This window comes from Cyprinus carpio, chromosome A3 (assembly GCF_018340385.1).
Source record: "Cyprinus carpio isolate SPL01 chromosome A3, ASM1834038v1, whole genome shotgun sequence".
Taxonomy (NCBI): Eukaryota; Metazoa; Chordata; class Actinopteri; order Cypriniformes; family Cyprinidae; genus Cyprinus; species Cyprinus carpio.
Genome location: NC_056574.1, coordinates 4,639,747 through 4,656,192, shown reverse-complemented (window position 1 = coordinate 4,656,192; position 16,446 = coordinate 4,639,747). Strand labels below are relative to the sequence as shown.

The 16,446-nt window shown below is 36.7% G+C and overlaps 1 protein-coding gene across 5 annotated transcripts; it reads right to left on the bottom strand.

Moving 5' to 3' along the window:
• Nucleotides 1-5,812: 5,812 nt before the first annotated feature.
• On the bottom strand, nt 5,813-16,163 carry LOC109052609 (cdc42 effector protein 1-like). Of its 5 annotated transcripts, none has more exons than XM_042716620.1 (5): nt 15,815-16,163; nt 14,624-14,778; nt 12,231-12,317; nt 10,336-10,810; nt 5,813-6,930 (listed from the first exon to the last, which is right to left on the bottom strand). In XM_042716620.1, exons 4-5 carry the CDS (start codon nt 10,790-10,792, stop codon nt 6,446-6,448), a joined length of 942 nt encoding a protein of 313 aa, XP_042572554.1. In that variant the 5' UTR covers nt 10,793-10,810; nt 12,231-12,317; nt 14,624-14,778; nt 15,815-16,163; the 3' UTR covers nt 5,813-6,445. The 5 variants fall into 5 exon arrangements, with proteins under 5 accessions (XP_042572554.1, XP_042572559.1, XP_018925588.1 ...); XM_042716625.1 differs by having other exon boundaries at nt 16,018-16,156; XM_019070043.2 differs by lacking the exons at nt 14,624-14,778; nt 15,815-16,163 and having other exon boundaries at nt 10,336-10,893; nt 11,850-12,314.
• Nucleotides 16,164-16,446: the final 283 nt, after the last annotated feature.

Below are 16,446 nucleotides of genomic sequence, written 5' to 3'. Positions count from 1 at the left end.
CTGATTTTCTTTATATCCGTGATGTTTTGGATGGATTGTTTGAACGCAATAACTTCCTGGATCATTGGACTGAAACCCTTGCCGGAAATTACCATCTTAAAAATGATCTGATCGCAAGCAGAGAAGCAAAATTGGGTGAAAGGGTCAGAATAGAAATTGCGCTTCGGTAATTTTGCATTAACTGCATTAAATTATTCTAACTACAGAATTCCAAGAAAACTCCTCAGCCAGTATCGAAGAGCGATATCAAGGGGCAAGGAAGAAAACAGAATAGAGAAAATTATCATTTCAAATGATCATTTTCAACATAAATGTCTCAAAACACCTCAATATACATTCACTGATGATTACCCTTACAAAAAAGAAGTTCATTCAAGTGTGCTATTAGTATACTTCTTTTAAACTAAAAAATAGGAAAGTATGCTTTTAGTTTACTTTTTATGTACTTCTCAGAAATGGGCTTTATGTACTTCTCAGAAATATACTTAAAATGACATTTAAGTCAAGTCACCTTTATTTATATACTGTAGCGCTTTAAACAAAAAAGATTGTGTCAAAGCAACTGAACAACATTAATTAGGAAAACAGTGTGTCAATAATGCAAAATGACAGTTAAAGGCAGTTCATCATTGAATTCAGTGATGTCATCATGCAGCTCAGTTCAGTTTAAATAGTATCTGTGCAATAATTTATAATCGTTAATAATCAAGTCAACGATATCGCTGTAAATGAAGTGACCCCAACTAAGCATCTACTAACTTAGCCCAACTGCATCGGTGACAGAATGGAGAAAAAACCTTGGGAGAAACCAGGCTCAGTTGGGGGGCAGTTCTCCTCTGACCAGACGAAACCAGCAGTTCAATTCCAGGTTGCAGCAAAGTCAGATTGTTCAGAAGAATCATCTGTTTCCTGTGGTCTTGTCCCGGTGGTTGTCTGAGACAAGGTCTTTACAGGGGATCTGTCTCTGGGGCTCTAGTCCTGGTCTCCGCTGTCTTTCAGGGCTGTAGAGGTCCTTTCTAGGTGCTGATCCATCATCTGTGCTGGATACATACTGGATCAGGGTGACTGCAGTGACCCTCTGACTTGGATACAGACTGGATCTGGTGGCTATGGTGACCTCGGAATAAGAGAGAAACAGACTAATATTAGCGTAGATGCCATTCTTCTGACGATGTAGCAAGTACATCGGGTGTTATGGGAAGTGTTCCCGGTTCCGGTTTACCTAATTAATGCAGCCTAAAAATCCTTTATTGGATTTGGATATTAGAAGTGTATTAGTGTGTTACGTGTAAGCCAGGTTAAATAGATGGGTCTTTAATCTAGATTTAAACTGCAAGAGTGTGTCTGCCTCTCGAACAATGTTAGGTAAGTTATTCCAGAGTTTAGGCACTAAATAGGAAAAGGAATATACTTAAGTATACTTGACTAATATACTTATATACTTGTGCTATACTTGTGCTCCTAGAATCTGTGTTTTCATTATTATATGGTAGAGGGCGCTAGTACACATCTTCTGTACAGAATTTCCAAAAAAAAAACAAGTGAAGAAGAAAAAGAAACACCAGATGCTAACACATGTAATCTAACACGATCATCTGACATGAAACAGCATCAAAACTGTAACGTTATGGTACAAAATGTTGACCGACGAAGAGGTAATAATTACAGTCAAGCTTTGGGGAGTTGATCGACTCCATCTACGTTTTGATTATCATTCTGAATCCAATTCATAGCCTTTTTTCAGCTTTTTGTTCAAAATGTTATTTCTTTATTTTTTATGAAACTTATCCAAATTAAAGTGTTTAAAAAAAGAATGCATGAAGCTAGAATATAATGTTTTTGTTTACAAGCAGATACCATGTTCTTTCTTTGGATGTTTTGTATGTTCAGATATTCATATAACAAAATATATACAAATTAAAACCTAAATAGGGACGTAGTAGTATACATAAAGTATGATGTAAAGTTCACTTAAACTTATGAGTATACTTGCAGTATAAAACTACTAAACTAGTAGTTTACTGAGACTAAAACTGTCATTTTGCATTATTTACACACTGTTTTCCTAATTAATGTTGTTCAGTTGCTTTGACACAATCTTTTTTGTTTAAAGCGCTATATAAATAAAGGTGACTTGACTATACTTCAAATTGTACAAGGTATTTAATTAGTAAACTATCCGTATAAGTTCACTTTTAGTATAATTGCAGTACAAACTAAAAAAACATAGAGGTAAACTAGTTGTGTACTCAAAGTTTGCTACTGTTATACTTAAAGTATACTTAAAAGTATAAACATAAATAATACAAAACAATACAATTTACTCAAAAATACTACATAAACAGTACACTTACAAGTATACTACTAGAAGACTTGATATTTGTATACTTGCTACATAAAGTATACTTAAAAATATACTTGAACTTTACTTAAGTATACTAAATAAAATAAACTTGAAGTGTACTACTTTTTGGTAAGGGTATTCCCTGTTTTTCACTATTTCTGAATAGAAACAACTGTAACAATGAAGAATAACTTCTTCAGTTGATCTGCGTGCACTCGATTAGCTTATAGCTTGGAGCACATGAGACCACATGGTTAGCAAAACTCCATGTAAGCTATGTACCTTACATACATCGCACTCATAAAAGTAACCAACGTACAAAAACATTTCTTAATAGCAAATCAACCCTTCATTTACCACTTCACTCACTTTTTTTTTTTTACACCTGTCATTCGTTTGATACTTGACACACTCTGAGGAAGGCTGAAGCCCGGATTGGATCAGTATGCAGAGTTTTAGCCATTCAAATGTCTATACTGAGATGGCCAAAATGTGAATAAAGGCTTTTTAACTTTTGGACCAGAAGAAGTGCCTTGGATTCCAATTTTTTCCGAAAGGCAAATAAGATAAGTTGACATAAATTTTATACATAAGCCCAGCCTATATGAAATGCCAATTGTCATATTCCCCCAGGTGCCATTTAGTCACGTTTGTGATGGCCTTAAATTCTAACTGATTTAATCAAAGAGATAATTATGGAGCCACGCACATGGCATGCAGCAAAAAATAGTAGGCTAAATCGTGTGCACGATTTACTAATTTGCTCCCTCAATGTACTAAAATGTGCACATGATTACTATTGCGTTCCATCGATTTACTATTTCGTTCACTCAATTTATAAATTGTGCGCACGATTTAGCAAATCAAGGGAATGCAATAGTAAATCGAGGGAACGCAATAGTAATCGTGTGCACGTTTTAGTACATTGAGGGAACGAATTAGTAAATCGTGCGCACAATTTATTTATTTTTTCTTGCATGTCATGTGCGGGGCTCCATAGATAATAGTTTAAGTCAGTGGCTCTCAAAGTGTGGAACGAGAAGCACTAGTGGTACTCAGGCTCCCTCTAGTGCTACACAAAATAATCACTACATTAAATATAAATTATTGTTAAAACACAATACATTTTCACTTATTTTTTTTTACCATTTTACATTTAAGTACAGTACAGTTTTTATTTAACTTTTAGATACAATACATTTTTGATTTAATCATTCTTTAAGATTTTTATTTACCTGTATGTAAGCATATAAATATAAATAAATATAAATATTTTCAGAGGTTGTACTTGGTATAACAAGCTGTGGTTTACTGTGATTCAAGTGATTCAAGTCATCCGATTTAATTTCATGTTATTTAAAAATAGGAATAAAACATACAGCTGTCAAAAAATGCATTTAACACTGAGCACCAATTAAGTTTCACACTGCTTGTTATTCTGTCAGTCAAGATTAATGTGTGTGGCCCACATAAAAGGCTAGTCTACAGGGGACAGATTTGGCATTCTGCAGGCATTGTAATAATAATAATAACAATAATAATAATCAATATTATTCTATTAATGATCATGCAAGTTTAATATATGATGGTGGTCTGACTGTGAACCTGAAGTGGTTGTCCGATATCTGGAAATCTGATCTTACTATCTGAACTTTTGCAGACAATTTGGTACCAATTTAAAAAAAAAAAAAAAAAATTATAGGCAATACTGTTTATATCGATATACAGTAGGCTAGTTTGATTAGAGTGCATCTGAATAATATAGCGGAGGACACAGAGTGAGCTGGTGCAGGGAAAGTGCATAATCCAATTTGTCCTAAACATGAAACATGCTTTATTAAAGGCTTTAAAATAACTCGTAAGATATAGTTAACACATATAGTTTAAAGGGATAGTTCACCCAAAAATTAAAATGACACCATAATTTATTCAACTTCAAACAATCCAAGGTGTATGACTTTCTTCTTTCAGACGAATCCAATAGGAGTTATATTTAAAAAATATCCAGGCTCTTTATAATGGCATTGAGTGGGTGTTTTTTGTCAATAGTCCAAATGAAGTCCAATAAAGCGCATCCATCCATCATAAAAAAGTGTCCTACGTGGCTCCGGGGTGAATAAAGGCCTCCTGTAGTGAATCAAGGTGTTTTTGTAAGAAAAATATCCATATTTAAAACTTTATGTACCAAAGCTTCTGCTTACTGTCATACACACGTTCATTCCGGTGGATGATGTAGAACATAGTGTAAGGTCCGGTGAGAATATGCTAGATTTGCGAGAACCGACATTTGTTTACAGGAGCAAAGGAAGCGAAGTTTCCTTACTTTAGCAAAGGAAAACTAGTCTTCTCTTGGTTTATATCGAAATCCTCAGACATTTTTACTTGCAAATCCTCATCTTGTACTTCTAATTTGTGACCAGTGTTTTGTTTTGCTCTCTCCGCTGCACTTCCGCATTCGTCACTTCTCGCCAGAACTTACACTATGTCCTACTACGTCATGAGCATGAAATGGTGTTAATGTGAACATGCGTACGATGCCCTGGGGGTTGCCATGCTGATCGTGAGAGACCTGGATGTGAGTTTACCCAGCCTCACTAGCTGCTGCCGGTCTGTCAGGAAGCTGCTGATCCACTGAAAGATGGAGCTAGGGACAGAGAGCTGGGTCAGTTTGTCTGAGAGAAGGTCAAGCATGATGGTACTGAAGGCCGAACTGAAGTCTACAAACAAGATCCTTGCATTATTCCCAGATTAATTGTTTTATTGGACAACATTGGGCAGATATCGAGATATCGCATTTCAGACAAAAAATACCAAGATATTATTTGTTTGGCTATATTGCCCAGCCCTAATTAAGATAAGAAATAATCCCCAATGAACCAAGTAAATTACATTTTACAAGGTTCTCGTAGATGAATCATTTTAGCTTCTCATTTACTCCTTGGATTCAGAACAAACTCGATTAGCAGCTATTCAACTAACTTCCTGTTAGCGATGTTATTATTGTTCCTATTTTCAAACTATGAATTTAATTTATTAACCTAGTTTTTCTCACTCACTTTCTTAACTTCAGGACTACAAATTGACGTGCATCTGTGCTCCAGAGGCCACCTCTACTCAGCCATAGTGATGATGCAACCAACTAAGGGCGGAGCTATTCTCAATTACTCATTTATTTCATAATTTACTGTTGTATACTGCATTTAGTCACCATATTTATGCTATTTCATTACAAACCTGATCTCAGCTCTTTCTGACTATGATTCTTGTCTTTCATATTTAACAAAAAAAAAAAAAAAAAAACCTTGTATACTGTTTCTGACAACGAAAATCTATTTTCAACTAAAACCGAAAGCTAAACATTCACAGAAAGTAAACGCTGACTGATTTGAATAATGTATCAGTCGTATCATCTTCAAGAGATATTTTTAACATGCTCTTTATCCTTTAAGAATTAAAATACAATGACATGTACATGTTCCTAAACACATCTTTTATTAACCGTAAATTATATACACATAAGAAACTCCCAAATTAATTCCACATAAATTCACTGCATATATGAATATTATTCATTTGTGTTTAACATTACTTGTTCGCTCAAAAATACATATATCTGTCAGGGTTAAGTATAAAACTGGACAAATTCTGTTAAAATATATGAAGTTTTATAAAATCTAAATGTCACAATGAAAAAATACAAATAATATGAATGTCTTTGCTGTAGATCTATATTTAATTAACTGTAGATGCTAAAGATCCTGGTTATTGCCTTTAGGTTTTGTACATGAATATGCACATTTAAACAACATTAAAATATAAATGTACTTGTGAAAAAATGTACAGAACAGTTTTATTGAATATATACTTGATTCCAAGATTTAAAAAGAAATTTACAGCTGAATGTTTGTTAATTAATAGAGAAAGATGGCTCTCCATTCATGCACTGACTGTATAGCAGGTCTCTTTCAAGTCCTTTAAACTGTCCAAATAAAAATCCCTGGATTCTTATTTTCAAAACAAGACTGTAATAAAAACTAAACTGTCTTTGAAATCAGACTGGTTTATAATATCATAACTGTCCTTATGTTTGATTTCTGATGCTCATACTTTGATTTCATCCTCTGTCTCAGTGAAGCTGTATGGCGTCCTTGTGTGTCTGAAAGATGACGGTCTCTGACTCTCTTCTTCAGGTCTTCCTCCTCCAAAGTGACGTGCTAGCACGCTAGCAGCCTGCTGGAACCTCCTGGGCTCGATGGTGATGTCTGCTCCGATCGGAGCTGTCTGACATTCATGATCCATCTCAAACACAGAGCTCTGCTGCCCTTCCTCCTCCTCCTCCTCCTCCTGATCCTGATGGCTCCTAATGAGGCAGCAGGAGCTGTCAATCAACTCCAACACCTCACTCATGAGGGAGGGGCCGAGGTCCACCGTGAAGGACGAGAGCGAATCAGATCGCGTCATTGAGACCTCGCTGTTCTCAGGTAAGGAGCTCCGTCGACTATCTGAGCTGAGCATTTCAGACGTTTCTGCAAAGCTTTGGTCGAGACGAGATGAACGAGGCAGCGTGACGAAACCAGAATGAAGACCTGCAGGAGACAAGAGGAAAAATGACATGTTTCTGCAGACATTTGTAAATATTACCACATTAGTTAAGTGTGCAAGCACTAAGACGATCACTATTAAACAAGAAATCAATAAATACATTTTGCCTGAAGCTTATGTTTAATTTTTCTGCATTGTTTATTTGTCATAATAATATAATGGCGCATCTAAACCCCCAATTCTCATTCTATATAATGAATATATTTAATATGCATAGGTATTTTTTAATAAAAACATTTAATTACAAAGTATATCCTTAGCATACAGTTTGAGAAAACAAGATCCCTTGGGGCTTATTATACACTTTCCATCTTTTAGTAAGTTTTTTTTTTTTTCATTGTAAAATTTTGTAAAATACATTTAAACATCAATTTCGTCTTCTGTATAGCTGATATATAGTACTAAAAACTAATATGCATGTATATTCAGGAGGTCCATAAAAGTTATATTTATTTATTTTAATGTTTATGCACTTCATATTTTCATCACACAGGATATATTCTCGGCAGAACAGTTTGAGTGAGAAGTTGTATTGAAAAAATCAATATAAATTTGAGAATCAAAATTAATTTTAATTTATATCTTCATTGCAGTAAGTCGCTATGGATAACAGTGCCTGCCAAATGCATAAATATAAATGAAATATAATATCTGCATTTTTGTTTAGTGTATCTTTTGTTTTAATGACAGCAGCACACAGGAGCTACATGAAAATCTGACATCAAAGAGTCATTTATTTACTGTACTTACAGTGCATTTAAATTGACTCTTGTGTTGTAGTCAATGTCCAGTAGGTGGCAGGATAAGACCAATGTGCAGTATGTGTGTTTCATTTAGTTGTCTTTATGTCAGTCTTTCAGAGTTGGTTTTGGGTTCCCAGAATAAGGGAAATTCCAGAATTCCAGAGACATTAAACACACACACACACATCACTGAAAACATCACTGCGCTTTCCCCTCACACACTCAACTATGTGAGTCTCTGCTTAATTTTCTGCAGGTGTGTGTGTGTGTTTGTGCACAAACTGATCAAAGGTCATTCAGTCTGTCTGTGTATTTGGTCATTATAGATCGTATCACTGTTTTCTCAATGTCTCGTTTTCGAGTGGGATGTTTTAAAGATACCGTGTCAAGTAAAAAATAGCTCAACTTCAGACATGGTACAGCAGATCAATGTCAGTTTCAAACAACAGACCAATCAAGATTAATTAGAAAGAGATATATTTACATAAGGGAAAAAATATTAAGTGTTTACATTAGAAATGGTGTATTGGAATTTAATTTGATTATAATTGCGGTATCTGTTCATTTCCTGCAGAACCAAATACGTAAGTTTAGTTGTTTTGGTGGTGAAACCAAAAAGACCAAAACCATGACTAAAACTGTGGCGCAGGAGGTGAGAGAAACCCTGGTAAGGAGAGGGGGGAGGAGTATGAAGTCCTGCGCCCGTATTCATGAAAATCATTTGTGCTAAGAGTTGCTCCTTGTGACAAAATTCTGAGAAATGTGGGCGTTTTCTCTTAAAATTTAAGAAAAGATCAGAGTAAAGAAGAAAGTAACTCAGAAAGCATCTTAACCCTTTAAAGAGCTTTTAAAGTCTAAAAATGTTAGGAGTACTGACAAGGACTTTTAAGAGGCTTAAGAGTTTCTTTAGCAGTGGAGAAAAGCAACGAAACATGCAGAGGGAGAAGAAATGCATTGCACATTACGCATGACAGTGAGTTGATAAGACACTACACACATTAGATCGTGCAGGGATCATGTTTGTGACAGATCTTATTAGAGACACGCTAACATCTCCAACACAGTTTAAAAATAACATAGCGCCAGAAATTAAAGTAATCGCTACATTAACTACATCCACATTCACATTGTCAGATTTAGGGACCGACAACTGCATTTCCTTACAGATGTGAGTCTCGAAATGTCCTGTTCAGACAGTAGCTTACAGTAAGCTTGTATATGCACTTGATCCTTTTCTGCATCTCGCACATGATGGAAACCGCTCCAGTGGAGAACAGTGATTGGTTACCGAATGCAGTTGTCACCCGCCTAAATAATTGTATTGTGTGAACGCAACCAGGTTAAGGACTCAAGGACTGACAGTGACAACCATATTCTGCTCACTAAGATAAAAGTTTTTGCTTTTCCTCGCTTAAGAGTTGCTCTCAGATTGGTCCTGGATCTCTCTTAAGCTAAGACTCCTACATAGAAAATTTAAGCTAAATTAGGAGCTCTCTGAGAGGATTCTCAGAATCTTTAAGAATACGGGCCCTGATCCCATAAAGAAACATAACAGTAGCTACAACTACAGCAATGATTATTACAATAAGACTACTCCTGGGGCCAGTCTGTATCAGAATGATCTGGATTTGCTATCCAGGATCAGGTATCCCATCTTACTTTTCTGCTGGTTTTTTAGAGCAAAATTGGATTGGATGATCCAGATACACACTTTTTCAGATTTCTAAATCTGGAGTACCAGTGCTCTATGGAGACCCTAAATGGATATGGCGATGGAAAAGATAAATAAGAGATGGGGAAATATATATATAAAAGAAGAACCCAGTAAGTTTGGTTTTGTAAGCCTTTCTCTGCAAGCATGTGAGAAAATAAGCTGATCAGATTTCCCTCCCCTTCTGACATAGGAAGGGGTTCTTAAAGCGACAGCGGTGTACTTGTTCTGACGCCATGGCCACGGTTAGCGGAAAACATGCTAAATGTTCTGTCGTTGGCTGCACAGACGAACACAAATCATTATTAGTCCCAGTCTCAGAGGAGACAAGAGAGGAGTGGATTTATTTTATTTTTAGTGGAAATCCTGGAAGGGCGGTGGGGTGCGCAGTAACTCATTATCATTTAAAGAGACATACACCAAAACGGGTTGGTGTGAGCAGAGTGGTTTTTGACAAGGCAAAAGGGTGTTGTTTACAAAGCCGTTGAGTGTTTTTAAGCAAAATATGTTACAGACATTTAATGAAGACCCTAATAAATCATGCAAACTTTTGGAAAATGTTCATCCGATGAGTCCTCTTAACCGAATCTGTCAGATTCAATTTGACCCCCTCCAACCCCCAAAACGATTGATTTTAACAATTAGATGCAGAGTCAGACCATCACTGGAGCATTTAGAACGTTCGGTGCTAAATTCAAACGCTTTATCTGGCGGTAAACAGTGTTTTCAACCACATACAATTTATTTTAACGATAACATATAGATAACGATAACAAAATTATAAAAATAGCTACAATAATAACTATAACGATAACTGTAATGAAAAACATATCTATAACGCAAATTATAACAATATCTACAACAAGAATTATAATGATAACTAGTGATAAACATAATGATATATGTTATATAATTGATAAGTTTGGTGTCGGTACCGTAGGAGCAGAGCGGTTCGTCCGGTGAGCTGGTGGAGGTGGGCAGCAGCGCCCTCATCAGGCCGCCGTCGTTCATGTTCAGCTGAGGCAGAGAGATGGCGTTTTTAATGATGGGTGAGATGGGCGGCGGAGGGGACGAGAAGTCACGTGACCCTCCTCTCAGCCGTGGCAGAGGAGTCTTTCTCACATGCTGCAGTGTTCGTGATAAAAAGCGCGTCGGTTTGGAGCCGGAGGGCGAATCCGGGTATCGTATCCCTTCGCTGTTACTTGATCCGCCGTAGTTACTCAGAAACGAAGTGTCACCGAAGACGTCCCCGCCGCGGCCCACGTGCATGGTGTGGCGGAAGTCGCCGAGCGGCGGACTGATCATGTCCACCGACAGGTCGCTCTTAAACCGCCGTTTGCCGTGAGACGTGGACACCAGGCCCTTGATCGCCGGCAGCTTTCCCAGACTCATGGCGAGACTTAAATGATCCTTAAAATCAAAGCCAAAAAGTCTGTCAAAAATATAAGTTGATGATGATGTGCTCCTCAAATTTAAACAGATGCCAGATGTAACTGCAGCAGAACAAATAGTACATTAATGTCAAATAATCATTAAAAAAAATAACAAAAAAGTCCCGTGGAACAAATTGCTTACAAATAAAAAAGCGAGTTTACCGAAGTGATTAAATACCCAGAAAAATAAAGCATAATAAATGCTAAATTAATGTCAAATCATTCTTAAAACAGATCCAGAGAGAAAAAAAATGGAAAAATACTAAAAAGGGTTAATGTTAGTTTTATGAAGCAATCAATCAACCAGAAAAATCCACTTGAGTAAATGTTAATGTCAAATAATCATTAAAATATATCTAGAGGAAGAATTAAAAAAAAAATACTTAAATTATAAACTTAAATAAATGCTAAATTAACTTCAAATAATCATTTGAATAGATCTAAAGAGAGAAAATGGCAGAAAAACATAGTATAAAAATGTGTAAAATGTGAATATAAAGACATTAATTCAAACAGTAGTTTAAGCTGATTGCTAAAAATCTAATAAGTGTTTTTCTGTGAGCTGATCAGATTCACTTTAGAATGAGCAGCAAAAACACAAAACTCTCACTTTGATTATAATATCCTTCATAAATGTCACTGAAGACTGTTTTAAAGAGCATCGTTGTGACAAACTCTTGGTTGAAAGATATGAACGCCATCAAATCTGCTAATGAATACTAACTACAATTACCCAAATGCTTTTAAATGTTCACACGTCTGTAATATATGAGCTCCATGGGTTTGTGAGCTGCTGCCCATCCCGAGCCGGAGTTTAAAAATAACCTGTTAAAGAAGCCTAATAGGATTTACGAAGAATTGAAACACCTTCTAGCGAATGCAAAAACCCTGCACTCTCTCTGATAGTAGAACTAAATTATGTTTCTTGCACAAAAAGCATCTAACGTGTCAGCATGCTTTTAAAAGAATCACTGAATCTCTCTTTAAACAACATTTAGAGACACGTTCAGATTTACATCAAGCAGAACTTCTTTCTTCTGTTTCACACCATCGCGTCTTTTATATCTCCTTTAAAACTGCATCTGAGTGCATGTCCACACCAAAGTTGAACAATGTTTCTCCAGAAACGTGACGTTTTGTAAGATGAATGACATCCAGCAGCATCCTTTTCCTTCAGCTTTGTCCCGACACACCTGACATCCACCAGCGCTCTGATAAGTTATTTGAGTGTTTCCGAATCCCACCGCAGGCCTTCAGCGTCCCAGGATCCCCCAGAACAGCCCGTCTGAAGCGCATCAGACGCACATATGATCCGCTGTGTTTTGTCTGTGGCTCAGAGGAGTCTGAACGGCTGGATTAGCTGGATTATTCGTCCTCGCTCTCTCTCTCTCACTCACTTCTTTTATTCTTTCTCTCGCCGGACCGTCTCAATCCAATTAGCCGCACGTCAGTCAGTATTTTCCTTTCACACCGTGACACGCATCCTGAGAAAGAGAGAGTCAACACCAGATGAATGCAATGCCATGTCATCTTTATACAGTAATGATGATCATCAACTCTCTTAAACCAGATCACGTGAAAGAATGATAGTGAAAGACATAAAATAAATAAATAAGTAGCGTTTTTTTTTTTTTTTTTTTTTACAATTTTTGTGACATTATTTTTGTGGCAAGTAGGCACATTTCCCCCAATTTTCTGATTAATTTGATAATACATGCATACATATGGTATATGGTATGTATGCATATGGTAGTATTTCTTTTACCTATATGCTCATTTAATTTTAAAAACTATATATTCACTTTATCAATTATTATATTACTGTAAGAAAAACATAATTAGAACCACAATTGAGAGTAATTGGAATTACAAAAATAAAATAATAAAACATTCAGAGGTATTATAATAATGTGAAACATGCTTAATCAGCATGAAAGTACAGATTAAAGTCTCTCCTGACAGACACACTCATTTACACAAATAAACATACAGTACAAACACACACTTCTACATCCAGACTGTTATTGCTGGGGTTTAATTACACCTCTGTGTCTCTCTCTCTACACACACACACACACACACACACACACACACACACACACTGGTTTAGCCCATCAGACAGACTGAGGAAGTGAGTGGGAAGTAATGGGAACAATCTGTGATGCATTTAGCTCGTGCTGCTCTCTCACAGGCCATGCATTATTCTTAATGCATTATGTTTTTTATCATGATTTTTCATCTGCATAGCAACTCCTCGGCAATCTGACAATACCATAGCATCATCCTTAAAATATTTTAAGTAATTTGTATTTATTTATTTTTTTTGCAATAGGTTTATAAATACAACAGAAGAAATAAATATATTTACAAAAGAAAAAAAAAAGTTTTAATTTGCAGTGAATCTTTTACTATAAAGCTGGTTGAAACATGACAATGTTATATGACGGAGCAGATCCATATCTAGACAACAGAAAATCATAGAGACACCTGCAAAGCAAAACCTTGGCAGCCTGACAACATGCTATTATCAGCATTACTTTTTAATATATTTTATTATTTATTCATTTATTTATTTATGATGTTTGACAGATTCAAATTGTTTGATTAAACTGTGTTCACATTTCACCCCAAAATCAAGAACAATTGAATTAATTTACCTGCAAAATCTCATTTAAATACCTGTAACCTAATGTGAAAAAGTATTTTGTCTCGACAATCATGTCGGTCTGTCTTTCTTCACAAACTCCCTCAGAACTGAACCCTGTCCGTATAACGTGTCCGTTTATTTATAACCGTTCCTTCAGCGTTTAGTGCCAAACCTTTCGTTCGTTTACTTACGATAACCGAATTCATAACCTTATAAAATAACCAATCTTCCACATTCGTGTCTAAAGTTTCTGATAAAATGTTCATTCAAAAGCCAGTTTTATTTTCCGTTAACGTTACACACTTTTAAGCTTACCTCAAGCCAGTGCTTTAAGTGGCCCAAAAGAGGTGCCGGTACTCTATTATAGCCTATATATATATTTTTTTTTTTTGATGACTCCCCTCATTCCCTGAGGTAACAACAACTATGTTGAAGGGGTTTTATATACAGCAGTCAACAGACGACCTTATAAAAAATAATAAATCCTTTTATTAGTTTGTGTATTTGCTTGAGCTAGAAAGAGCTACTGAACATAAATAAAATGTGCAAAAGGATTTTGAAAAAATACCCTTAGAAAGAGCTACTGAACATAAATAAAATGTGCAAAATGGTATTGAAATTTGTTTTAACAAAATGTAAATAAAATAAATTATAAAACATAACATAACCATAGAACAGTAGAACAGGGTGTCAGCCAACGAGTCATCTGATTCTGACCGTGTTCTTTTAGTACTCAGAGTCTGAAGCCAGGAGAGCATATTAAGTGTTGTTCAATGTATTTGTATTTTTACCGAGCCGAGTGTGCGAGTTTCACACACCCTCTCCGGCCACGTTGAGTTGTTGACACTGAAAGCGGCAAAAGCGACGCATGCGCTTTTCACTTGTAAAACTCAAGGGTGTATGGGTAATGTAGTCTCTGCTCTAGGTGGGACGAATTAGGAAGCGTGCATTATATTGGGGGCTCTGAAAAGCTGCAGCGCAGGCAAAGGATTAAAACCTCTATTAAAACAGATGTCCAAATGAGCGTACCGGTACGCTAAAAGCACGTTCTGGGCGCACGGAGAGGTGGCGGTACGCTCAAGAGCTATATTTGGAAGTGGCGGTACTGAGTACCGGTGCGTACCGGCCCACTTAAAGCACTGCCTCAAGCGCAGAATAATACCGAAGTTTGAGAGCGTCGTTGAATAAACTCCACACCAGACGCGCCGCCGCTCAGCGCGCTCCCGAGAGGCGAGGACGACGCGCGTGCGCACGGTGGAACGGACGGAATCATTAGAGTCACAGGCACGCGCCTACATCTGAAAAACAGAGTTGACTTTTGTTCAGTAATAAAAGAATACCCACATTTTACAGTAAGTTTGTGAACGTGTAAAATGTGAAATGATAACACAAGCTCTTGAATCCACCTACTCCTGAACTTTAAAAAACCAAGTTCACCCCAGGTTTCCTTCACTGCACCCAGGACACTTTATTCTCTCTGCACTCACAGACTTTACAGTCTTTTGCACTATAATGTCATACTGCTGCTATCTGTCTTTTAGCTTGCAAATGCCTTTATACTCAGAACTTCAAAATGTTTACATATTTTGGATGTATATTTGCACTTTACAAATTGTTTACATATATTTGGACATATTTATACATTAACAAAGTTCAGTGTTTACATTTACTCATGTATATCATTCAGAAGTTTTACTAAATTTATTTACTCTGTCTCTGTATGAATTCCACACGGATCGTTTCTGTTCTAATCCTGGATCAGCCATGACCCCTAGACCTTCAGGGACATTCAACCTCTGAACATGAAGCTCCCAAACACAGAGTATCTTCTATCAGGCTTTGAAGAGTTTAAGGAGGAGGTGTTTCTGTGCAGAGGGACGGATGTTTACTGTGGGCAGAAGGTGTTTACAGTGAGGAGGTTTGTGTTACCCAGCTAACAGGGAACATTCTCTAAAGTTTAGCTAACGTTCTGGCAAGGTTCTCTCAAAGTTACGAACAAACATTCCTCCAGTAACGTTAATAGCATGTTCAAAGTTATCCGTTCTCAAGACGTTAGCACAAAAGAGTATTATTAGTTGGTCAAAAAATGTTAATACTTACTAATTTCATAATTCAAAAGTAAATGCTAAAATGGAACATTCCCTTAATGTTTTCTCTAATATCCACAGCAAACTTTTTTAAACATTTAAAAACGATACAACTTGAACGTTCAGAGAGCATTCAGAATTAATGTTTTCATGACTTAATGAGAACGTTAGCCAAACTAATTTTTGTTAGTTGGGATATGTTTGTGTGCATTTGGTGAAAGTGTATTAAAGGGGAATGAACTCGCACCTCAACATGATTTCTCCTAGACATCTTTTTTATTCTGCTCCTCCCTTCTCTTCTTTTCCCTCTGATTCTCATTCTCATTCCATTCATCTCCAAGTAAAACAATCTCCAGCCGAGGAACTTTATTCAGCTTGAAGTGAAAAAGGTTTTTTGGACCTGGACGGCGGATAAACGCTCCCACTGCGAGGACAAAATTACAGTCTCACCTCCTCAGTTTCTTTGCTGTCATCTGCGTTTCTTTTTCTTGTTCTTGCAAAAATCACTGTGTGGATGTATAATCTTATTTCTGTTCATTTTCTGTCCATATTCTCGGTTTCATAGGCTGATTCCTCCGCTCTGATGCTTGTGACCCTCAAAGACCTTCCAGCTGCTGTTTCTTCTCAAAGTCTGTGACCACAGGCACACCCAGATCCTCGAGCCAAACGCTCTCACTGCCCACACTGGCTTTCCATAACACTTTTACAACCTTCTCACAACGTTTATGCAACTTTTAATAGTGTCTGCGTACTTCCACTCAGGGTTTATGAATCCTCAAACTCTCCACACGTCACATGAGCATCCATCACGGTCAGGTTATGCTTAGAAATGGTATTTTCTGGTGTGGGCTGATGGTTTAGACGATCCCATGTTTCCAT